Source organism: Vicugna pacos, chromosome 30, assembly GCF_048564905.1.
Source record: "Vicugna pacos chromosome 30, VicPac4, whole genome shotgun sequence".
NCBI classification, from domain to species: Eukaryota; Metazoa; Chordata; class Mammalia; order Artiodactyla; family Camelidae; genus Vicugna; species Vicugna pacos.
This window is the reverse complement of record NC_133016.1, coordinates 23959529-23984996: the sequence shown is the minus strand read 5'-3', so window position 1 is coordinate 23984996 and position 25468 is coordinate 23959529. Positions and strand designations below refer to the sequence as shown.

General features: G+C 36.3%; 1 protein-coding gene across 6 annotated transcripts in view; it reads left to right on the top strand.

The window, feature by feature from the left end:
* DYM (dymeclin) overlaps positions 1–25468 on the top strand; it is a 317249-nt gene that overhangs the window by 87672 nt on the left and 204109 nt on the right. For all 6 annotated transcript variants that reach the window (XM_072952333.1, XM_072952335.1, XM_072952338.1 and 3 more), the window contains one exon: positions 21932–22114. In XM_072952333.1, coding sequence (XP_072808434.1) covers positions 21932–22114 — 183 coding nt within the window. The remainder of the gene's footprint in view (positions 1–21931; positions 22115–25468) is intronic.

Below are 25468 nucleotides of genomic sequence, written 5' to 3'. Positions count from 1 at the left end.
CCACACTTGACAGAGACGAGACCAAAGAAAGGGAGAGGGGAGAGCAGCAGCTAGCCAGCCTTACGAGCAGGATAGTGGATTGGAAGAGAATATAGCTTTCTGAACTGGAAACCGGGCCCTGCCTCCTACTAGTTTTGTTCCTTTCAGTTAAGTTACTTCGTTGGATCCTAATTTTCTTGTTTCAAATATAGAACTTAGAATATTTTTATCTATGGGCTTTTGTTATGTGTAAATAACGTGCAGTGAGTCGTGAATTAAGTGTCTAGAACATGGTAAATGCTAAAAACACATACTAGTTACCATTTGCCTGCCTTTCCCCCCTCTTTCACCTGTGTCGATTTCTCTTGTTTTCCAAACACCTTACATATTTTTATCTTATGTGTTTTATGTTCCCATAACCTAGCTGCTTAGAAAATTAAGACAGCCTACCCCTCTTTTCTGGATTATACAAAGAGAGGATAAACACAGATCCACCAGGAACCTCCTTAGCATCCTTAACCATATCTTCATCAAATTGAAAGCCTTGCTAGCTATCAGTACCATTTTTAGGCCATCTGAGTGGTGCAAAAGCAAGCCAGGTTGCGCTAATTTTGCAATTAAAAATGTCATAAGTTGCTGAATCACATATTTTCATGCTCTGACAGGTATTATATTTTCTGGGGCTCCTGATGCTATGGATTGAGGGTATATATTGAAAAGTTTTAAACTTGTCTTTTCAAAACTCTTTCTAATAATACTTCCTGTGCCTTTTTGAAGTTGGTCAATTCCCAGCCTCCAGTTTGTTTGTTTTAGAAAGTGTACACAGACTAACAGATAGTAGCTTTAAGAGAGGAGGTCTTTTCAATAGAAATGATTCTGAAGTATAAAGCTTTCCAGGAATATTTCTAAAAGTAAGACTAGTTTTGCCTACTTACACATCTTTATGGCTCAAGAGATGATGCTTTGTGAGTAAAATAACAATCTGTGGATTTATCTCTTTGTTTATTTTTAAAGATCATTTCTAGACTGTCCCAGTTTGCTTTCAGTTTCCTATTCTTGTATGCTGTCTTTTCCCCCCCACTTTCCCCCCACCCCATCGTTCTTCTCTGTCTTCTTTGCTCTTGGCTTTCTAGCCACTGCATTTCTTGGCATTAGTTTGCTGCTCTCTGTGGCCCTGACATGAACAACTGCTTCCATCTCAGGGTTGCCAGTGCTGGAAGCAGTGATGGCTACAGGAGAGACTTCGTAGTCATGAGTTTGGGAACCTTGGAGTAAGGGTCTGAAGTCATAGGTGTAGGCTTGGAGCAGAGTCAACTGGAGGATTAGAAATACTGCAGAATGTAGAGAGGGTGGGACCTATGCTGGGTGGCCCAATCCATGCAGCTTCTCTTAATTCTAGACCCTAGTCTGCTGTGCAGATGGGCTCTTTCCCTTTATTACAGCTCCTCCTGTGAGAATTTAAGTCCATGTCTTCTTCCACTGTGCTCACTCTTAACTTTTTACCAGAAATTCGTTAAAATCTTTCATCCACGTATGGCCCTATTCTCTTTATGGTTGTGAATTTATACTTTTAATTATGCCTTTTCATTTAAGAAAAATTAATAGACCTTTTTTGGAGCAGTTTGGATTTGTAGAAAAATGAGCAGAAAATACAGAGTTCTCACATTAAACCCCTTTCCTCTGTCCCGTTTCATACGTTTTTTATTTTGAAAAATACAAATATGTGTATATTTCTTTAACAAATTAGGGCATTTTGTTTCTTGACACTTTCATCGTATTTTTAAAATAAAACTTGATTCAGGTTTTCTCTCCCGTAGTCTGGTTTTCGTCAGTAACAAAGCGTTCACATGTCGGGTTCTTATTCCATGATTACTGAGAGGTGTTTTCGCATTACCAGGGATTTTATGGACATCTTGGTGCAACAAAATGATATGATATATCCATATGTTTTTAAATTTTATCTGCATGTTTAAAATTCTGGCAGAATTAAATGATAATTGAGCTGATTATTTGAAACATGTTTATTTTGAGAAATTAAAAAAATGTCTTTAGTTTTTCAGGCAGGCAGTGTATCTGTCTTAACGAGAAGCCAGCAGGCAAAGAAATTTGGGAAATAGAGTTTGGAGGTTTCTAGCCCCCTGCGCCACAAATCAGAGGTGGGAGGGGTATGGAAATGAGAGCAGAAAGGCATTAAATGGCTAGTCCTGTGATCCTTTATTTTATAGAGGCTATGTAATTTCGTAAGGTCACACAGCTTCAAAATCACGTGTGGGTCTCTTCCTCCGTGCTGTATGCTGTATATGTGTAAGATATGTGTATGTGTGAGTTTATAAAGTCTTAAACATTGTTGGATAGGGGCACTGGAAGTTATGAAAATTAAAAGAAATAAGATTAGCTATAATTCTGTCACTGTAACAAAGCAACTGTTTCCACTTTTTCATTCTTTTTCAGTCCTTGTCCCTATGTGTATGTATATATTTATACTTACAGCAAATTAAATATTAAAGTAAGAGGCACTTAAAACGTGCAGATAATATCAAATTTGATCTTGTCATTAGGGTTATGAAAATAAAATGGTATATTACTATATACTTGAAAAATTTGAATACTAATAAATAAAGGTACAGTTTAAATCCTAGCTGTTACTTTTATTAGTTTCAGTTCCTGACTTGGTCAAATCAGGAGAGCAGGCAAATTCTTGCTGTAAAGCAGCGAATAAAATCTCTTCCCTCCTCCTTTTGGCTGTATGATCAGTAGCATGTTTCGATCCCGTTGCTCATATTCAAAGGGAAGATGTCGTGGAAAGAGTGCCAATACTTCTACCAATTCTCATGTTGTTCATAAAGCTCACTGGTTTCTCTAGGCACAGTTGTTGCCCTGAGTGAAGGTAAAGAAAGGGCTCGAAAGACAGCGCAGGTAAGGCAAATTAGCTGTTTCATCACCTCAGGTAGAACAGGCATATTTGGGGGGACATTGCAAAGGATTTATTCAAATGTGGCATGGTCGTGACTGCTGGTTTGTCTCCTCCCTCATTTTAATTGATTACATGGACGCCAAGGATAGATCCTATTTCTCAGTCCTCTTTGCGACCACGTATGGTTTCTGTTTTGGCTAGGGGAGTGTAGACAGGAATGGTATGGCCAAACTTCCAAGTGGAGTTCTTAAAGAAAGTGCATGTCCTCATCTACTGACTTGAATGAAAATGGGATGCCTGGTGCTGGGTCAACCGTAGTGGGTCATGAGTAAATTTACGAATGGAGACCATTCACGATGGAGCGACAAGAGGAAAGGAGCCTGGCTCTTGAACAGCACGGAGCAGTGTGAGCAGCTCTGTTACACCGACTTTTGGCCTTCTGTTGAAGCCATAATTACTGATTTGTTATTTGTAACTGACCCTAGTTCTGACTTACATTTGGGTGGTAATGTATAGTGGATGGAGATGAGGCAGTAGTATAATAAAGCAGCTTTCTAGGCGAGGTTATTTGTAGGAGTTTCCATGAGAATCTCACAGAGACCAGAAAGCAATGGGATGAGAATAGAACCTGTTCTCCCTCTCTATCAGTTTTTGTCCTCAGTCCTCCAGCATTTTTGTTCCACTCTTAACAGAATACAACATTTAAGTTCAGAATAAAAGAAACAACAAAAACGGTGAATTACACAAATAATCCTTCTTCTTGTTGTTAAACAGATCTTGAATTCTGCCAATCATAATATTTCTCTCATTGCTGAGAAGCCATTAGAGCCGCTACCAGTGCTTTTTAAGCCAGGCTGTAACAGATGAGGCAAATGAGCTCATAACCTTAAAGATCTAGGAGTTTGTCAGAAGCCATGTGGCACACTCTCGGGCTTCATATTTTATCTTATAAATTGATGCACATTTTAAGTTCTACTTCAGTAATCATAGCCATGTTTGTTTTACTGAGACGGAATGACGTGACAGTCCAATGACGTAATTAACTTCCTTGAAATCTTTGTGTAAAATTAATGACTCAGGAAAAAGTGTCATGTTTGTCTTCTGACCTTGCTTAGTCCTGGCACACGAAGGGGTATCTACAGGAGTTCCTACATACCTGTTGGAGAAACAGTATGTGTATGAGGATTTGAGCCTAATGGAGTTTCTTAGCTAACTGGATTTTTCTTTCTCCCTTCTCTGAGTGGTGTGATATATTGCAAAAAGCCTGAAACCTGGATTTAAGCCTGCTAGTTTTGTGACCTTGTGGGTGATGCTGGAGATCATCAAATCTCTTCTTTCTGGTAGCTTTTGTGATCGGCAGTTTTGTCTTGTCGTGTTACATCTCTGCTGTTCTTTTTACTTCTGAGATTTCTGTTGTCTTCATAGTCTTCGCCTCTCTTTCTCAGAATTCCATTGATCTCTCTGAATGCCGAGTAATTTCTTCACATTTTTATCTTCCAGTTCACTAGTTCTCTTTCCAATTGTATCTGATCTATGAAATCCTTTCGCTGAAGTTTTCTAATGCTTGAGTTATAACATAGGTTCAGTAAAGTACAAAATCTTAAGTGTACAGCCCTGTGCAGATTTAAGAGAACTTTTGATTAAGGAGAGACCTTAAAATTGACTGCTGGAATCTTGTAAGATGTTGGTTACTTTGTCAAGGATCATTTAGGTGGAATGGTGTTTTGGAAGCTAATTAGCATGGGTTGTGGGGAGAATAGTAGGAGTCAGAGTATAGGCAGAAAAATAAGGCAGCAACTAGAAGGGGACATGGGTTCTGGAGCAGGCTTTTTTTTTGTGCTTTTGGCTGAGAAATGGCACAGCATGTTTATACACTGTGATAGGAATGATTCATTTCAGTTCTTTAAATGTTATTAAATGCCTGCACTCATAGAACTTCTGTTCTGTTAGAGATGGAGAAATTGCTATTCCGAAAGGTAGGAGAAGACATATTTCACTTCTTTATAACAGGAATAGATGCGGAATATGCGCATTTGATGCTGATGGGTTTGTGGATTTTACAGTGGAAAGACAAGGTAGTTCCCTGACAGACTGTTTTGAGAGTCAGCTAAGCATGAAGATTGGGGATTGGTGTCGGAAGTTGAAAGAGAGAGAACTGTAGGAGAGTTAATTGCCATAGGGGACTAGAGAAACATAGTAAGATTGCTGGGTGGAGCTGAGGGCCCACTTGAAATATATGGGGATGAACTTTATAGCAGTTGGAATGGTTGTATGTTGTTCTTCAGTTATGCATAGCTGCTCTGGATCATGGAGTAGGTGGAGAATTGGATTTAATCAAGGCTGGGGTTTTGATTGGCAGGCATGGTGGAAGAACGGAGGGGAGTGGGGGAGTTGAGAAGGAGAGTAAAAGGGAGTGATCCTGGTGCTGATCCACTGAATCCTAGCTGGGTTAGGAGGGAAGTGAGGACTCAGGGGAGGTGACGGACAATGAAAAAGTGGTAGAGAGAGCCAGTTAGGTCAGAAATTGAGTTGGGTGCTATAAACAATGGCCTGGAAAGCTGGGAGGTGGTATTCAGAGAGTGGAATGTATGAACTCAAAATTGTGGTGGTAGTGCAGTTGCTAATAAAGAGAATGTGTAACGAGGCTGTGACCGTGGGAATGGGTAGTTGAGGTAAGTTAGAAGAAGTGAACAAGCAGATAAAGACCGTATTTTTGGATGGCCTAACTATGAGTATGTTGATATTTTAAAAATGAGGACTGGAGTACTGTAGAGTGAAAGACAGTGAGTGAACCAGGTGCTCAAATTATTAGCAAGCGAGCAGGAGTGACATGATGTCCGCAGATGACTGCAGCAAGAACATAGTGCAGTGCAGTCTGATGGGGTGTGTCAGGGGAGCTGGGATGTCAGGACAAGTGGTTTGGGAGCTGTAGTGCTTCTCTGTGGTCCATGGGTTGTGGAGAGAGAACAAGAAAGTCACCACTTAAAAAGGCTTGCAAGGAAGAACTGTCCTCAGGAGACATCCAGGTTTTATGTTAGATCAGGAGCAAAGAAGTTGAGCTTGAAAATATTGGTGATTTTTTTTCTGATGAAACACTTGAGTTCCAGAGGGCACAGTAGAATGGTTGGGATGGGGGGTGCTTTAGGGGACTGTGTTAGTTTAGGGGATGTACTGAGCCCCATGGCCTTGGGCCAGGATATGATGCAGCTTTAGGTCTCTTTGCTAATCAAGGTAAACAGGGATATAAGGCATAGTTATAATTAGCCCTGATGACCCTTTAGGGGAAGGCAGGTAATCATTTCTAATTACAGCTTTTGACAGTTTGTTATGGTGAGGCTTTTGGCCTCATGGCCTGAAGAGGAAGTATCCTACTGAAAAATTCAGAGCTCTGTGAACTTCCCTTATATCCTGCTGTTTGGATGTATCCTGGTAGGGGAAAGGCCCTGAGTAGTGTGGTCTCAACAGTTATGCATCGCTGTATTGTGTAGGGTTAACTAGAGAACCCACAGTCATCTTAGTTGATCATTTTGAAGCTAATTTAACAGAAATTTATAACTTAAATAGCTTGAAATGCGTCAGTTGAATACCATGACCAATTCAAAACAAAATGGGTAGTGCCTTAATGAGAGAGCATCCTTCTCCCAAATAGCAGGAATTCCAGACCCCTGTGACACGTGTCTGCATGCGCACGTATGTGCACGGGGAGCTTTGCAGCACAAACATACACTGCACAGCAGCTGGACTTTTTGATAGGAGACTTAATTATTAGGATCTCCTCTAAAGTCTAGTAATTGTTTTTTTTCTGAGTTAATGAAAATACAATATCCCATCACTGATATAGTGAGTTAATAGGTCAGTGTTAATCATAGGTAAAACTGAAAATAAACCTTATATCATTGTATGTTACTTATTTGTAAAATCATCAGAAAGGACTTGAATTCTTGGTCTGTCTGTGGTCCTTCAGAATGGGCAGTGGAGCGGCCTTGAGAAGCACCATCTTGCAGGCCGAGCCCTCACACTCACACACTGCCCTCTCTTCCTAGCCTTCCCTCACTCAGCGCCTCCAGCTGGAGCTCCTGGTACACCCACGCGTTGTCTGATACCATTCATGCACTGAAATGCCTTCCTCCTCTCCTCCTATAGATCTGTCACTCGCCCTCACAGCCCAGGCGACAGGTGGCCTTCTTTGGGAAGCTCTCCTGGAGTGCCCTATCAAAGCTAGTCCTCTCTTTTCCCCACAGGTCTCTGTAAAAGTCTCAGGATGTTGTATTATAAAGACATTCCTGCCTGTCTCCCTTCTGAGAATTATGAGCACCTTGAATATATTGAAAACACTTTATTCATTGAAGAACCTCAGCACGCCTGCCAAAGAGACAATTTAGTAAATGTTTATTCACTGTAAGAAAGGGGCAAATGCCTAGGAGGGATGGTTCCTTAGGGAGAAATAAAGAAAGGCAGATACAATACCAAGATGAACAGAAGGTAGTAGAGCCAAAAGAGCAATCCAAACAAAAAGAAAAAAACCAGAAGCATGTAGGGTTCTATGGATGTGGTTGGAGAGTGGGAGAGAAGTCTGTCTGGCAAGATAATTCGGGGCCAGACTATTGTAAGCCACAGAATACAGTACTATTCCTTACGGCACATAGGTTGAATTTAGGCCTGTTGCATCTCAGGTGCTGAAGACTTGATCTGTAGTAAGTTTTAAACTTGGCACGCCGCCTCGCTGAGGCCGTGGTCCTCCTTTATTGTTTTGGAGCCCGAGAGGCAGTCTGGGTAGTGGGTGAGAGCATCTGTTTTAGATTCAGGGCACGTGGGTGCGAATCTGCTTAGCTCTTATGTGAGTGAGGAACTTAGCCTCTCTGAGTTTAATTTCTTTATGTGTGAATTGGTGAGATTTAAATGTGATAATTTGTATAGATCACCGTTAAATGGCAGAAGCTGCTCTTTTCTCTTTTCTTTCACTGCCTCTCCCTTCAACAGTCCCTTGAGTATCGTAGTCTTCACACTTTATTGATTGTACATTCCATCAATATAACCTTTTAAAGAAGCCCCCTGATTTAAGGGAATTGATTTCTAAATTATATAATGCATTGTTATGCTAATATGTATGTTATGAGTTATCTTCAAATTGACATTTTCCAGAAGATAAGATTAATTGAAAATTCTTGAGTATTTAAAATTGAGTTTACTACCAATACAGGAAAATTTTTGATATTACAAAAATTATTATTAATAGTTATCTGGATGAGCTTTTAAACTCAGTTGCTAATCACAGTGGCTTCAGGCATCATTATTTAATGTCTCAAGGAACAGTATATGTTTATAGCCATGTTCATTGTTAATAATGGTGCCTATAAATCTGCCCTTCAGAGAGTTTTGGTAATGGATGAAGGCAGTTTTCTTCAGAGATCTGATGAACATTGTCTTTGTTTTGAGCTCACAAAAATGACTGAGTTGACATAGAGATTAGAGGGGTTGGTTCTACTGTTTGCTTGTACTTGAATCTTTAACACAGATTTTTTTTTCTATCTGTGATTTCTTTTCCAGAAAGTTTAAAACAGTTTTGTGGTTCCATTATTTTTAAAGTAGATTTTTATGAGACTCAGTTTAGTTAAACCTAGATAATACAGTTAAGCACACCAAACCACTGTCTGTCTTATTATGCTGCAAAAGAAGGAAGGAGCCAGTGCCTCTGTCACCGTGTTGTGGACAGGACCCACACTCTTCGTTCAGGGTACCTGGCATGGCACGTGACTTCCCAGCAGGTGGCCTGAGTGTGGGCACCAGTGCCAGTCTGGATAATGCATACTGACTGCTAAGGCTTAGTGTCTTCATATTTCTTAGAAGAAACACAAAGTTCTAATGTTTTCTTTCTTCCCCCACTTTGGAGACTACTAGTATTAGTGTGTGTCTGTTAACTGCTTGTTGGATTGTATTGGTGCTCTGGGAATAGTTCTTCAATCTCATGAGTACTTTCCGACCATTTGATCTACAGTGTTCATTCTTGTGTGCACATCCCATATTTAGTACCCAAAACTTTCATTTGCTGTTCGTTTATGTCTTGGGAACTTTCTGGGCTCACTAATTTGGAATCCTCTTTTCCAAATATTTTCAGATGTCCTCTCATTTCTTAGATTCTAGTTTCCTAGTGCCCCCGAGCCCCTGTCTTACTCTTTGTGTCCTTAATGGTAGATGGTGTTGCTATCGCTGCCTTTAAGGCATTCAAAAATTCATTTTAAAACTAAAATGGTCAGAGTTTTGGAAGAAATAATTCCCATCTTTCCTTGAATGTCACTTTCGACGAAAGAGTAGTTACTCACAGATTCTCAGCTTTTAATTCCCAGAAAAGTAACAGCTGGAGACCTATAGGGAAAAAACGACTATTACTGAACATGGGAATAAATCTGTGCTACATACTTTATACAGTCATTTGCTTTATATTTACTCACACAAGTGGAAGTCGAATGCTAATGGAAGCACTCAGTCTAAGATTTTACTGTTCAAAACTTATTGTAGATTCCAAATTGATTCTTTTTGGTTTGATATTGTTTAAGTTAATACATTTATTATTTATGGTTTTGAGTATTTATGTTTTTGAGTAGTATTAATGTAGAAGGTTTTGACAAAATCTCTTTCGGAATTCAGTCTTTAATCCTGATTTTTATTTGGAGAAAGTTAACAATTTCATATGAATCTTTTTACATAAAAAGTAAAAATATTCAGTCTGCAGAAATGCAGAATGAAAAATTACTCATTTTCCTATTTAGTGTAATACAAAAATTACATCATCGAGGTACAAAAGAATCAAACCATGGTGAAGAAGGGAAGACCCTCACCTCAAGAAATCCAGTCTAGCAGGGAAGACAGTCGTGCAAGGCAGGGGTATGCAGTCATATAGCCACGTGTAGGAGGCAGAAGAGGTTTGTAGTAACCAGAAAAATTCTAGAGCTAACAAGGCCCTGTAATTTTCACAGGGGTGACATACTGCATTTTTGAATTTCCTCAGCTGAAGGAGGAGTGAATGGTTGTATTTGGTTAAAGCTTGTTGAAAGGTACTTACATTTCTCTTCTGTCATTAACATACGTACCTAAATTTTATGTTTTGTTGAGGATGCCTCATTGCCAGCAGATGGAAGAGTGGCCAGGGTGTTGCGGGGTTAGAGACCACATATCACGGGAAAATGTTGTGGGAACAGGGCTTTTTTGATTTGAAGAGGGGCATCCCTGTGGATGTGTACACTGCCAGATGCTCAGAGCTGTGATGTGAGGACTTGTCTTGTTTTCCTGTAGGAATATTTCCCCAACTTTGCCCACATCTGTGCAAGCACCGTGACTTTTGTCTTATCTGAGTACAGCTTGAATTCCAGTTTACTTACTTCACTTTTTTCAAAAATGTAAGCATTTTATTTACTGTATCCTTATATTACATGGTGAAGTCCTTGAAAGTCGTGAGATTGACATCCTAGTTACATCTACTTCTAGTATACATAACTCTTGAAGATTTTTAAAAAGTGCCATGCTTAACTATCTCCCACTTCATCAGTGGTCCGTGCACATTTTTGGAAACACTGCTTTAGGAGTCAGCCTTGGGACAGATGGAATGAAGTTTCTGGGGAGCCAGTTATGGGCTTGTTCAAGGAAAGGGCCGTCTGTCCTCTGAGTACAAAGGGACAGTACCCCTTTCTTACTGCATGGATTGCAGTTAACTTATCTGATGCCTTTTCTTGTGGGTGTGAGATTGGATTTATTTCAGAGGATACTAGGTCTCTTACTCATTTTGTTTCCCTTTATACTTTTCACTTTAATGTAGTACCTGGCTTATCTTAGGTTCTCACAAATGTTTATTTTAGGAATGTGTGATTCTAGAGTTTTACATAGACAAATGAATGCTGTTACTTTTCATTGCTTTTCCTTTTTGAAAACAGGTGCCATCTTCATAAATATTGAATTACTTCAGTGGATTTTTTTTTCAGTTTTTCCTTAATAGTTCTATTTTTTTATCCTTAAAATTAAAGGAATAAGAATTTTTAAAGTTTCATATGGCTTATATTATGCTGGATTATAAATCAGAGATTCTGACAGATTTCAGACTACAAAGGTGGATAAAATGTTTTACTGTGCTATGAGTTTTTAAAACATTTTCTTCTGTTCTTTTATGGTGTGTTTTTTTCTTTTTTGAGATGGTCAAAGCATTCCTTTTGGGAGACAGGCTGGGGGTAGTAATATCATGTTGTTTTATGTTATGAAAATTGAATTTGACGCAGAGCTGTTTTAGGAACTAGCAGTCACCAGATATCTTGAGTGCTTTAAATGTAAACACATGTAAAAAAGTGAAAATATTAGTGACCTTCCCACCCCTCCCCTTTTCTAGCACTAGTACGACTGGCTGTGATTCAAGATTGTGTTTGTTGCTGTTTTACATTCATTTTAAAATGGGAAAAATAATTGCTAAAAAATGTTTTCTTAACATATACTTTGGTTACATAGAGAGGTACTTGAGGACTGTGCCTTTTAATAAAGATATAATATCAACTAGGGTATATTTTCCTTAATAGGCTGATATTTTAATATATTTCTTTTAAGAAATACTGTTCTAAAGATATCATGTAAATTTTTTTCAAATTTTATGGTTTCTCTTACATTATCATTTTAGAAATCAGAGCATTCTAATGAGAAAAACAAATCACCTTTAGTTCCGGTAATCAGAGATAACCGCTCTGAGTACCATAGTATGTACTTACCCTCATCTTACAAAAAGGGGTGCATACTGTTTTTTCTTAGTGGTAAACCTTGTAATTTAAAACAGACAGAGAAGTGTACAATTAGTGTGGAGCTCAGTTCATTATCATAAAGTGAATGAACATACATGTAATTACGAGTCAGATCCAGTAACTCCAGCACCCCAGAAACCTCTCTCACACTCTCCTAATTACTCTCCTCTCCCAACTGCAGAGGAAACCACTCCAGTTTTGAAATTTATATAGATGGAATCATATGCTAAGTATTCTTTTGTGTTTTCCTTCTTTTATTTGTAAAACTCACTCATATTTTTGCATGAAGCATAGTTTGTTCATTTTTATTATTATATATTATTTCATCTTAAAACTAGGCCACACTTTATCTATCCTTTATACAGCAATGTGTATTTGATTATTTCCAACTTTTGGCTGTTAAAATAGTGCTGCTGTGTACATTTTTGTACATGTCTTTGTCCATATGTAAGCATTTTGTTGGGCATAATAATTAGGGGAATTGCCAGGGCCTAGTTGTGCATCATTCAATTATAGTGGTTAAAATTAAACATTTTCCAAATGATTTTCACCAATTTATACTCTCAGTGTGGAGTATATGAGAGTTCCACTTGCTCCACATCCATGCCAACATGTTTTTGGAGAGGGAAAGGATAAAGTCATGTTTATTGAGATATAATTTATATACAGTAAAATATACCTTGTTTGTTTTTTTTTAACTTTCTATTGGTTTTAATAAGTATGTACAATCATGTCGTGTAATAACCAATGTAACCAAGATTTTGAACATTTCCATCACCTTAAAAAGTCCCCTCATGTTCCTTTGTAGTCAAACCCTAACTACTGGCTCTCCAAAACAGTTGCACAATGCAGACGTCTACCACTTAATATCAGTATCTATTCATGGAAATCAGACATTCTGCTAAAAATACCGATCTGGAACCTATTTACCATTTAAAAATTTTTAAATTGTATATAATAACCCAAAACATTTAACCAGTGTTCTAAAGCACAGTAAATGCCTATATTTAACAAACTAGTGTGTTTTTATATAAAACACTTAAAACATGGCTTCCTGATCAACATGATGATTAACAAAGGGTTGTTTTGTAAATAGTAATCTATTCTCTTCCATTTAGTCATTTTCCCTCACTCTTTAAAACGTTTTCAACTTTTGCCTCTTATTGTATAACCTTTGGCAAAATCATGGGCTCAATGTGAAAGGTCTTATGGAAACACGTTTAGTATGTGTGCCAGGTGGTGGAGAATGGCACACACAGGGCATGACACTAAGAAGTCTTCTTAGTTATTGGCAATTTCTAAGGCGTTCATCTACTTTTTTTTACTTGAAGTATAATTTACAATGTTGTGTTAGTTTCTAGTGTACAGCAAAGTGATTCAGTTATACATACTCTTTTTCATTATAGTTTGTTACAAGATATTGAATATAGCTCCTCAGTTCTGGCATACCAATGATCTTTGTAATGAAATTTGATCTCCCCTCTCCCCCAATACATTATTTTGCTTAAAGTGTTTTGAGTTTTGGAGATATAAATATAAAAGATTATTTTATAAACATTAGTTGAAAAAGATTAAACTGAGTGATATATTCTAGGGAGTTTAGATATTAAAAACTAGGTGACATTCTACTGGGAAAATGTTAACCTTGTTGACATTCTGGGTGAGATGCCTGGATTTCTAACCATGGGCTTGATTTTCTGTTTTGTTGATGAATATGTCACAGTTAATTCAGTCAGTTTCCTCTTACTTGATGCTTAGGTTTCACTGAGTTTTAAGATGGTTAGCTCTTTAATTTCATCTTTGTGTTCATTCTTTAGAATAAATTGTAGATTGGATTTGCTAGGCCAGATAATTTGCATATTGTTAATGCTTGTAATGCACATTGCTTGATTGTCCTTCATAAAGATGGTACCCATATACAGCCCTACCACAGGTGTCTGAAGATACCTGCCTCCTTGTACCCTCATCAGCATTAAAATATTATAATTTAAAATATAGGAAGAAAGCCAAGTTTTGACACCTGTGTTTAGAACTTTAAAAATAGCATGCTTTGCCTTTAAATAACAAGTATAAAATCTATATTATTTATATCCTTTTAAAATACCGAGTATAAAATCTGTATTGTACACTTTTAATCCAGTTTCTTGCACTTTGCCTTATCCTTTGGTGAGTAACTGAAGTGAGAAAGTAAAGTGAAGTTGAAGTAAAGGAACAAATTAAGTTTGTAAGTTGGAGCCCTCTAAGGAATACAAAACATGAAAAAGACGTAGCTCTTTTCCATCAAGGAATCCACAGGAAGATTTGTGCGTATGTTACATACATAAGTATAATCAAAGTCAGACTATGGTAAATACAGTGCTGGAGAGAGCTGTAATCAAAGTGCTGTGAGAGCAGTTTCTTTTTTTTTTTCGCTTCATATATTAGAACAGCTGAGTATAAGCAAGAAAGAAAATAGAAAAAAGAAATAAAAGAAAAGTTTTTAAAAATGGGAGGAAGTAGAATGTCTTCTTTGGTTGAATTGTAAACTTGTAAAAAGCATATAAACCAATGGTCAGTTCTGTTCATTGATTTCTGAACTATTTTTTCTTCAAGGATTGCCCTGACATTTAGGTGATGTTCTTTTTCTCCTCTGCTAATTCATTGCAGTTTATTTATTTGCTTCTCTGTTTCATGTCCATTTGTCTTTTAAACTGTAAACTCTATGGACAGGGCCTCATGGTCTTTGGGTTTCTAAGTGCCTAGATCAGTTTCTTGCACTTTGCCTAATCTGTAGCAGTACCTTGCTAAATGATGAATTGAATATACGTAAGTGCCCAGGCAGCCAGTACATAGTTGGGGATAGTGGGTTTCCTCTGTGGCTGGTATGTGACCCTTAAAAGAAGTCAACTTCAAAGAAGTTAAGTGATCATCAAATATTTTTCCCATACAGATGTTCCTAACTGGTAATGGAATTGTTCTGTATTTTGATGGTATCAGTGTCAATATCCTGGTTGTGATATAGTACTATGGTTTTGTAAGATGTTATCATTAGAGGAAATTGGATAAGAGTACATTTTTTTACAAGAGCATATGAATCAATAATTATCGTAAAAAGTTAAAATTTTTTTGATGTGCAAAGAATTTTTTAAAACTATTGTTTTTTTTTAAAAAAAGTCTCTAACCAAGCAATAATATTCTGGAACTTTATAATACATAATTGCATTAGGGTATTGGTTTGGCTTTTTAATAGTTTACATTTCTGTCACATAAGAGTCTAAGCTAGTCCAGGGGTGTAGGCAGATTTGCTTCCTCCGGTCACCCAGAGTTCCTTCTGTTTTGTTTTACCATTCTCTTTGTAGTATCTTCATGCACAAAGTCAAATCTGTCTGCCCACCATCATACCTAGGCCATGGGAATGGTGAGGATTCAAAGAGAAAACAGTTTCCTTTTTAATGATATAACCTAAAACTTGCATGTGCTGCTCCCGGTCACATCCCATTGGCTGGAATTTAGTCATATGGCCATAGTTTGCTGCAGGAAAGATTGGGAAATGTAGTTTTGCCCAGCTAAATCCCAGGGCATTTTATTAATCAAAAGGAAGAAGGAGAACATGATATTGGGGTCAGGCAGTTGCTCTCCCCAGTGTTTACCCTGGAATGGATGTTCGGTAGCTTTATTGGTGAAACTGTCTTCCCTTATTTCACTACATTTATATAGGGAAAGCATTATTGTTTTAAGAGTTAGGTATGTTTGTTGGACTTTTATGGCAGTTAAAATTGGTTTGAATATTTGTTTCCCCTTTCTGCTAACCTCCTCAAAAAACAAAGTATGATTTTTCCTTCTTTGTATTTTTGCTACCTGGCATGTATATCCTAGCCCTAATTAGGCACTCACTGCCTATTTATTGACTGATTGTATCTGTGTTGTCTCTAGCAGAATTTTCTAAGTATTTGTAATAGCTGACCTGCTTTCTCCTTAATCCCTTCATGATATCTGTTTTGTTATAATATTACAGGTTCAAAATATACTAGTAAGACCTTTTTAGCAGATTTTTATAACTATGGATGACAGTGTAGTGCACTATCATATATTTTTGTACAATTCTGCTTGACTAGTGTTTTATAATATATTTTTTATATGTAAGAAATCAATTATAGTTTGACAAGTGGCGTGTTTAGTAGTATTTTTAAAAAGCAGTAATTTACCTGAATTTCATTGTCTTAATGTTTACTTTTGAGTTCAAATATTTTTAAATGAGAGGTTTTTTTTGTTTTATTAATGTTTCAGTTTGTCCTACTTTATATTTTTCTCACATTTTAATCATTAAAGATAAATGATCTTGATTCAGTACTTTAACAAAGTTGAATCGTCAACACTAGATTTGTTCTTTAAGTTAATTTCAGTACTTTTTTAGTTTTAGTTAGATGAATTTAATTTTAAACCTTTACTTGGAGGACCTGAGGGATACAATTGAGAAACTTTGAAGACCATCCTTAATTTGGTTTTTAGAACAGAAGGAAATATACTGTAACTTTCCCTTATTTTTCTGGTGGAGAGGAACTTTTTTTTGCCAACAGGAAAATGCAGTTCCACTAAGATTCTTGGGTCATAGATCAGAGGCTTGGATCAGCAAAAAGAAATGAACTTTTGGAAGAATTCTGGTCCAATATCATGGGCCAGTTTAAACTGCAATGTAGGCAGTGGCAGGCTGCCCTGCTTCTCCCTATAAGGACAGGCCACATGGCAGCGATACTTACCAGAGAAAGGAAGGAGAGCTGTGTGTCGAGTGGGAGTGGGGTGGGATCGCCTCTCAATAAAATGTTCATTTGTCTGACATTAGAAGCAGCTTTGCCGCCCTCTTGGAAAAACTTGACGGGGGAGTGAAAAAAAAAAAAAAAGAGGAAGTTGAAGTTCTGTTAAAAGAGAATCAAAATTTTGTTTGGGAAATTTGTCCAGTGACAGTCAACTCTTATTTCTTCTAGTAGTGAAGATGTGCAGCTAGCTGTAAGGAAAATCCAACAAAAACACTTACATTTTACCTCGGAGAGCATTTTCTGATTATTTTTGTTGCAGATTGAACTTTCTAATTGTGTTTTTCTTTGCTTGCGGTCCTAGAACACACAGTGGTAGATATAGGGGTAGGCAGTTATCAGCATACTGTGTGTGGAAGGAAGTGACTGGAAATGTTTAAAAATGTTAAGATAAACAATAAATCAATCCCAAAGCACATAGTACTTGGCTACTGGTTGTATTTTCTTATATAATTTTGATTTTCTTATTAAATGTCTCAAGTTTCCCAGCTATATCATGAACACTGTTTTGAATAAATTTGTGATGTGTAGTGATCACTTATTAGGTGATCAATTTTATCTATGTATCCAGATTTTTCCTATCTTCCTCAATTATCTTAAAATCTTTCCTACATTATAAAAAAAAATCCTTCCTGCCAATTTCTTGTGCTGGGTCTCACGTTTGCTTGTACCTACACTGAAGGTTTAGACCAGATATGCGGTGTGCTTTGATGTTTTCCTGTATACTCCTCTAGGGACCTCTGAAACTTGAGCAGGAGGGCTATTTATCCCCGCTTCCAAACAGCTTCTTTTTTCTTCCAGGTTTATTGATTTATAATTGACATACAGCACTGTTGGAGTTTAAGGTGTACAGCATAATGGTTGACTTACCTACATCATGAAATGATTACCACAATAAGTTTAGTGAACATCCATCATCCCATACAGGTACAAAATTAAGGAAATAGAAAAAAAAAGGTTTTCCTTGTGATGAGAACTCTTAGGTTATACTCTTAACAATTCACATATAACATATAGTAGTTTTAATTATATTTATCATCTTGTACTTAGTTATCTTATAACTGGAAGTTTGTACCTTTCGGCTGCCTTCATCCAATTCCCTGTGCCCTTCCCTCCATCACCATCCTGCCTCGGGGAACCATAAATCTGATCTGTTTTTCTGTGAGTTTTCTTGTTTATTTGTGTTTGATGTATAATTGACCTACAACACTATGTTAGTTCCTGTTACACAACATGTAGTGATTTAATATTTCTATACATTTCAAAATGATTGGCACAGTAAGTCCAGTTATGATCTTGGTCACCATACAAAGATATTATATAGTTAATGACTGTATTCTGCACAATGTATGTTTCATACGCATGACTCATTTCAAATAACAGCTTCTTAAGAGTTAATAATAAAATCATTCCAATAAGTCACAGAAAAAGTTTGAGGATTACAATTATGTAAGAAATGGTATATAGATAGGATGTCTGTGACATAATTTTATATCGTGTGTTCAGTAAAAAATGGGCGAAATACTAGAAGTGAACACGTTCCCACTGAACTGTTCGTAGTATAAAGAAGAAATAAAAAGTATCTGCCTATATTAGTGCAGACAAAATAAAAATTAATCAGTTTTGCCTATTTTGCTGTCCATTTTAAATTTCTTTACAAAAACATTTAATTTCCTTAACAAAGATGTTCTTGTGAAAATGGCATCTGCCTATTGTAATTGATAATGAAAAAATTAGATGTGTGCAGAGATGGAAAGATCATACCCAGGGCCACTGTCTCAGATCTACCCAGTGTTAACACATTGGTAGTTAACTATCCAGGATGACTAGGAGGTGCTTTCTAAAAATAAAAGTAATTTGGCTGTGTCCCTAGCCCGAATGTGTATCACATCACACTTTCTGGGGTTGGTGACCAGGAATTTTCTTCCTTCCCTCACTTCCTTCCTTACTGTTGTTTAATTGCTTAAGTTATACTTGAATATATCTATGTTGTAAAAGAGTCAAACAGTAAACCCTGAACACAACGGGGAGACTCCTTTAAGCCACCTTTACCCCTCCTGTTCTCCACAATCAGAGGTAACCAATGTCAGCAGTGCACCTCCAGGTACATGTAGTGCATTAATATGCATAGGTAGGTGTATTTACAATTGTTAAAAAACCAAATGGGGCATTTTTGTGTATATATACTGTTTTATGATTTGCTTTTTTAGTTCATATACTGGTGAGGTTTTTTCAGTATCCTACATAATTTTATACTGATGGGGTCTGTTTTGCTCTGTTATTTTTATTATTTTATTTATTTATTTACTTTGGTGGGGGAGGTAATTAGGTTTATTTATTTTTTGGAGGAGGTACTGGGGATTGAACCCAGGACCTTTTGCATGCTAAGCATGTGCTCTACCACTTGAGCTATACCCTCCCCTTTTGTTCTATTATTTTAATTTTATTATTTTACATTTATTTTTAATGAAATAAATGAGTGTATTTCTAGCAAATAATTTAACTATACAAAAAAGCAAAAGTTCTCCATGAATCCCACACCAGAGGTAATTTCTGTTACCAATATGATGTGTACTTTGTCCTTCCTGTTTTTTTTTTTTTTTAATATATTTATATACAAAAACCCACACATACACATACATGTATGGCTTTGGTTTTTTAAATTCTTACGTCCATTTTTATGCAACTTGCTTTTTTTACTTAGCAGTATACCTTAGAGAGACTTCCTTGTTAATAAACCGATACCTGCCTCTTTATATTGTATTCCAGAGTATAGATTAACTGTAGCTTATGTAACGTTTTGCTGCTGGTGAGCATCTGCTTTGTTTTTATTATCTAATAATCATATGTAATATTACAATAAAAATTCCTATATATGCATCTCTGTATAACTGTTCAAGTATCTTCTAGTATTAGAAAAAAAATGCTATAATGATGGGAATGTGCATTCTTAATTTCAGTGAGAACTGCCAAATATCTTCCCAAACTCTGGTAACACTTTGATCTCGGTATTGTTAGTAATTTTCTATACCAATACGAGGTATTATGTATCTTAACATATTTCTGTTCTCAAGGATGATCTCATTATCATATTAATTGATTTCATCTTTATTGCTTTGGATTCTGTTGTCCATGTTTATTTTGGGTATTAGCTTTCTTTCTCCTCCCGATTTGCAGGAGGTCTTTTGAAAAAAATAGCCTTTCTGGTTTATGTGTTGCAAATTTCTTCCCTCCTTTCTCACTTGTCTTGTTAATGATATATTTCACCACATCAAAGTATTTAAATTTTAAGTACTCATTATTATTCTTTACATCTTCTTGAATTTTTTTCTCGCATAATTTTTTCTCAATTCAAGATTCATACGTACACTTCGGTAATTAAATTCTGGGAAATGATTAAATTTTATTGTCCCAAAGACATTTATAGAATTTTTTTCTCACTGATGTGTAATACTATCCATATCATAAGATCAGTTCTCAAACTCCTGTGGGTTTGTTTCTGAAGTCATTTCTGTCCCATTGAACTATTGGTCTAGTCTGCTTCCGTATCACAATTTTCAATGACTATAGCTTTATAAAAATTTTGCTGTTTGATTGGGAGCATTTCTCCTCAGATAAGTCCTCAAAAGTTTTTTCTTACGTATTTTTATAGCCAACAACAATTTATTTCACTGTATTACAAAATATTACATAAATTCTTCTTGGTATTTTGGTAGTGATTACACTGAGTTTTAGATTAACTTAGAGGCAGTTTTGTGGTATTGAGTCTTTTTGTCCTGAAATTTGTTGTACCTTTTTATTAATTCAGATCTCATATGACCTTCAGTCTCAAGTTCTATGGTTGTCTGCCTAAACGTCTTACACCTTTCTTCTGTGTTTCTTCCTGAATATTTTACTGGATTTGTTGCTCTTGTGATCGGACTTTCTAATATTATTGCTTACATATAGACAGGGTTTTGATTTTTTATATGTTGTTTTTTTAGCTGTAGAATTGTAACAAAATCTATTAGTTCTTAGAGTATGTCAGTTGATTCTCTTCATGTTCTTGAGTAGCTCTGTCCAGTAGAACTATAATGGGAGTCATAGGTGCAAACCACATATATAATTTAAAATTTTCTGGTAGTCATATTTAAAAAGTAAAAGGAAACAGGTGAAATTTATTTTAATAATACACTTTAATGCAGTGTATCCAAAATGTCATAATTTCAACATGTAATTGATATTAAAAAATAGTGAGAGATTTTAACTTTTTTTCTATTAAGTCTTCAGAATTCACTGTGTATTTTATACTTGGAGCACAGTGCACTTTGGACTAGCTACATTTCAAGTGCTCAGTATCCACAGTGGCTAGCGGCTACTGTATTGGACAGTTTGCAGTATTACTTGCAAGTAACAAATTTTTTTGATCTTTTTTTTTTCCCCTTGCCTTAATGCTTCTGTTTGGAGCTCCCATAGTACAGTGCTGATTAATGGGAGTCCTTCCAATGTTTGACCATTGTGGATTTCTTATTAGATAGACTTTAGAAGCCTAAGAGGTTTCTTTCCATTTCTAGTTTGTAAGATTTTTTCTTCTTTTAATTAAGAATAGGTTTTAAGTTTAATTTTTTAAAAAATTGGCATATATTGAAGTGACCACATTTTGTTTTCTTCTATATTTTTTAAATGAAGAGAAATAATAGGTTTTTTTTTTAAATGGTGAACGATTCTTGCATTTCAGAGACAAAACCTTCTTGATCATGATTCATTTATTCTTATAACAAAGTTTTCTACAGGAGTTCACCTGCTTCTGTTTGATTTAGGTTATCTCAGAATCTCTATTCATTTCTCTCTTTTGTTTTAAATGCATTATTTACTCAGTTTCTATATCAAGGAAATTTTTCTGGCCTTGTCAAATGAGTCCTATAGGTAGGATTTGGGTTCTGTACTTTGGAACTGCATGTATGATATGAGAATTATCTGTACTTTGAGGCTTTGGTAGACTTATTTGTAAAAAAAAAATCTGGACTTGGTTTGTTTTTAAGGTTAGCTCCTTGACTCTTGTTTCCACTCTTCTGAGGTTATTTATCCACTCAGGAGTTCATCTTCTTTGGCCAATTTTGATATTTTGCATTTTCCTGGATATTTTAATATTTTGCTTAGGTTTTCAAATATATTGGTATACAGTTGTACATGAAATTTTCTTATAAATACGTATGTGTTTTCATATGTAAAGAAAAATCAGGAAAGATATATAAGAAAGTTAATGTTATTTTGATTACTTATGGGAAGTGGAATTGTGGGAATAAGGAAGGACAGTCTTTAAAAAGTTTATAGTCTTGGGCCTGAGAATTTCCAAATTATGGACTTGTTTAACTTGCATAATTGAAAAAGAGAGTGTTATTTCAAACTTTAAAATATGAGAAAGTGTAGAATTTTGCACCGAAATAGATTCCTCTTGCTAGTCCCAGCACATCTGAACTGTGTGTTTTCTTCTCAAGCTGGACTCTGGACTGTCTTCACACTGGGTGGCGTGGGCAACAAAGCGGCTGCCGCTCCAGAACTTTCTTCCCCGCTGGCCAATCAGAGTCTCCTGCTTCTGCTGGTGCTGGCCAACCTGACCGATGCTGCAGACGCCCCAAACCCCTACAGGCAGGCCATCATGTCCTTTAAGAATACGCAAGGTTTGTGGTACTTTTTTTTTCTCTGAATATTCTTTCTAATGAGGAAAGAGGGTAATGTTTACTCCATATTGTTTATTTTCTTTCAGTTGTGAAGGGGACTGTCAAATTGTGTATTTTCATATTGATTCAAGATGAGTAAAACTTAAATTTTACGTCCCTATTCTCAGGAAGATCAAGTGTGTCTTAGGAGGGCTCTGGTTCTTTATTTTACGTTTATGTTTACAGTTCTTTCAGAGATAACCAAGCCAGCATGTGCTGAATTTGGATCCACCTGCCCTACCTATTAGGGAGAGGAATTAATTGGAAAACTCAAAATGATAAGTTGTTTGAAATTTTCTATTTAAAGCCTATATTCCAGGTAGAGTTTTATAGAACTAAAAATAAGAGCAGAATTCAGCACACTTTTCTGCAGAGGGGCAGGTGGCTTTGCAGGGCCATGTGGTCTCTGTCACCACCTCTTATCTGCCTCTGTAGCACAAAAGCAGTATAGGTAGTGCATAAGCAAACGAGCATGGCTCGGTTCCAGTAGAACTTTCTTTCCAAAACAGGTGGTGGGCCGCCTGTGGGCTGTAATTTGCCAGCCCCTGAAGTAGAGTCTGGGCAGATAGTGCCATGTGGAAACAGTGATCACTTATCAAAAGGTTACACTCTAAAAGCAAGATTAATATGGTACCTAGATTTTCCAGATACATCCAACACTAATATAATTAAGATGGGTAAGAAGTGCGGTTATTGGATAGGAACATTTTTAAGGCTTCTGGTGCTCTTTGCTTTCTTCCTTTCCCGAGCTGTTCTAATAAACGTTTCTTGCAGACAGTGGATGAGCGTGCCAGTTAGCCGTGGCTTTGCCAATTCTCACAGTATTATTTGTAGGGGAATATGAGTCTCTAAAACAATTTGATACATAAGAAATGAAAACTCATGGATCTAATAGTATTTTATCTTCTCATTCCTATACTCTTCTTGGTGACAGTGTGGCTTAAGGGTTAAGTTTTGGAGTCAAGCTGACCTGAGTTCATGCCGTACTTCTGTCACTTCAGAGCTGTGAGTCCTGTCACAGCTTGTGTCATCTCAGTAAGCCTCGATGGCTTTTTCTGTTAAAATGGACATACTGTCACCTAATAGTATTTGTATAAGCCCAAACAAGGGAAGGTTTTAAAACGACTAGCCCAGATTTCTCAGTGTAGCAGGAGCTCAGAACTTGATATCTGCTGTTGTTACCTGTGTTGCTCTGGCCAAATGATACTAAGTTTGGATCTTCTTGGGATGGTCATGTTTTGGGAGGATATGTAATACAGAACACTGACTCCAGGGTTAGACTGACCTGGGTTCATATCCCAGATTTTATTCTTTAAATACTAGTTTCCTTATTTGTGAAGCGAGGATTATAACCTCTACCTCAGAGGGTTCTTGTAAGAATTAAATGAGCATTTATCATAGGACAGCCTCACTAAATTATTGCTACAATTGTAAGAAATAGTATAATGCAGTGAAAACAACAGAAGCTGGTCTGTGTTTTACTCAGTTACTTAATCTCTAAGCCTGTTTCATCCTTTGTAAAATGGTCAGAGTAATGGCATGGTTGTTGTATGGGTCAAATAAGAGATAATAGACATAAAGCCATCAGTATAACGACCGTTTCATAGCACTTACTAGCTAGTCATGTATAGATGTTGTGGATATATACGAATTCCATTTGGAGTCATGTATAGTGCAGGTTGGTGAATATGTACTTCTTCCATTCTGAAGAGGTATAGTGTGTCTAGAATCTTCCTCCACTGAGTCTTCTGTAGATTCTGTAAAATTTGCCTACTCCAGATACATCCAGCATTTCCTTTTGCCATCCCTTGCAAAAAGATGAAGTCAGTCTCAGAAAATAATTATTTTTCTAAGTGTCAAAAATACAGTGTTGGATTAAAAAAGTAACCTGTGTTCTAAACGTGGAAGGAGAAGTGAGGGCACTTCGTAGTAAGGTAGCAGACATTTTTTAGATGCATTCTTTTCACAAATGTAAAGGTCAGAAAGGAACATCTGAGAGGCATGGAACTGTGCTAGCAAAGATTTTGTTGGCACACATTTCTCCATAAGAGCATGGCTTCTGGAAATATTAAAGCAGTGTTTTTTTCAAGTTTTGTGTTGTTTTGTTTTGCTAGTGGTTCTGTGTCTCTTAAAAAAATTCTTTGTGCTTACTTGTCAGAACACATGGAAATACCAGCTCTTTGTGCTGCTATGTTCCTGTGTTTTATCTGACGAGACTAATTTTCTCTATGTCAGTTGACCTATCTTTACCTCTTATTTTTGGCTTCCTAACCTTGCTTGCTTCAATTTTTAAGCAAATCCAGTAAACTTTAGGAAAGGGGCTATGTCAGTTTTGGAATATCAAAAATGTTCCCTACATGGATTGTTTATGCTTTTCATCATTCCAGTGTTTCTACTTAAAAAAAAAAATTCTTAGCCATTGTAGTCAATTAGTTTTAGGTTCTCCTTTAAGCAAAAATGTTATAGAAGTTTTCTGATAGTTGTTAAATACCGCCCCACAAAAAAAAAATAAAAGGAAAGAAAGAAAAGAAAAGATGAAAAAAAAACTACATAAATTATATGTTGTATTCCTAGCCGTTTTCTTCATAAATGAGCGAATGACATTGGTGACTACTTCAGCCATGATCATTCATTTGAAAAAAAAAATTAACTTAGCTTCAAGGAAGTTTTTTCTTTTTACCTCTATCTTATAAGAGAATTTTGTTTATCTCTGGATAGTTTTATTCAGGACTGGTGGTCATTTAGTTTTGGTGACAAAACAGATCTCAGTGTCATGGTCAAATTGTATGTATTTGAAGGCCTTTTGCCTAGGCCCATAGCTGTGTTTATTTAAGCTCATATTTTTATTGGTGATTTAATCCAGCTATATTAATGCAAAAGTAGTAATGAAGTCATGACTTAGTTTAGGTTTTTTTATATTTGGCTTTTAAAAAAAATAAGTCACTGTTACACGGTTTTTACTCATATATCTATAATCATTGGAAAGATGTGGTGATTTAGATAGTACAGAGAAGTGAAGTGTCCCAGTTTAGGTTAGCTTGGGGGTCTTGTTTCTTTTGTTTTTGGGGTTTTTGTGTGTGTGTGTATGAAAACATTTCAGTTCTGCTTTCTTAGCAGATTTCAATTACAAATATCATGTTATCAAACTGTAGTCATGTTTTATAGTAGCTTAGTTCTTTTTAAGGTAAAATTTACAGTATAAATAGAAATTTTGAATCTGAAACATAGCAACTTTCACAGAATTAATGAGAATTGAACTGTATTAATTAACGGTGTTTTTATTATTTATATAAGGCACAGTCTAAAAAATACTGA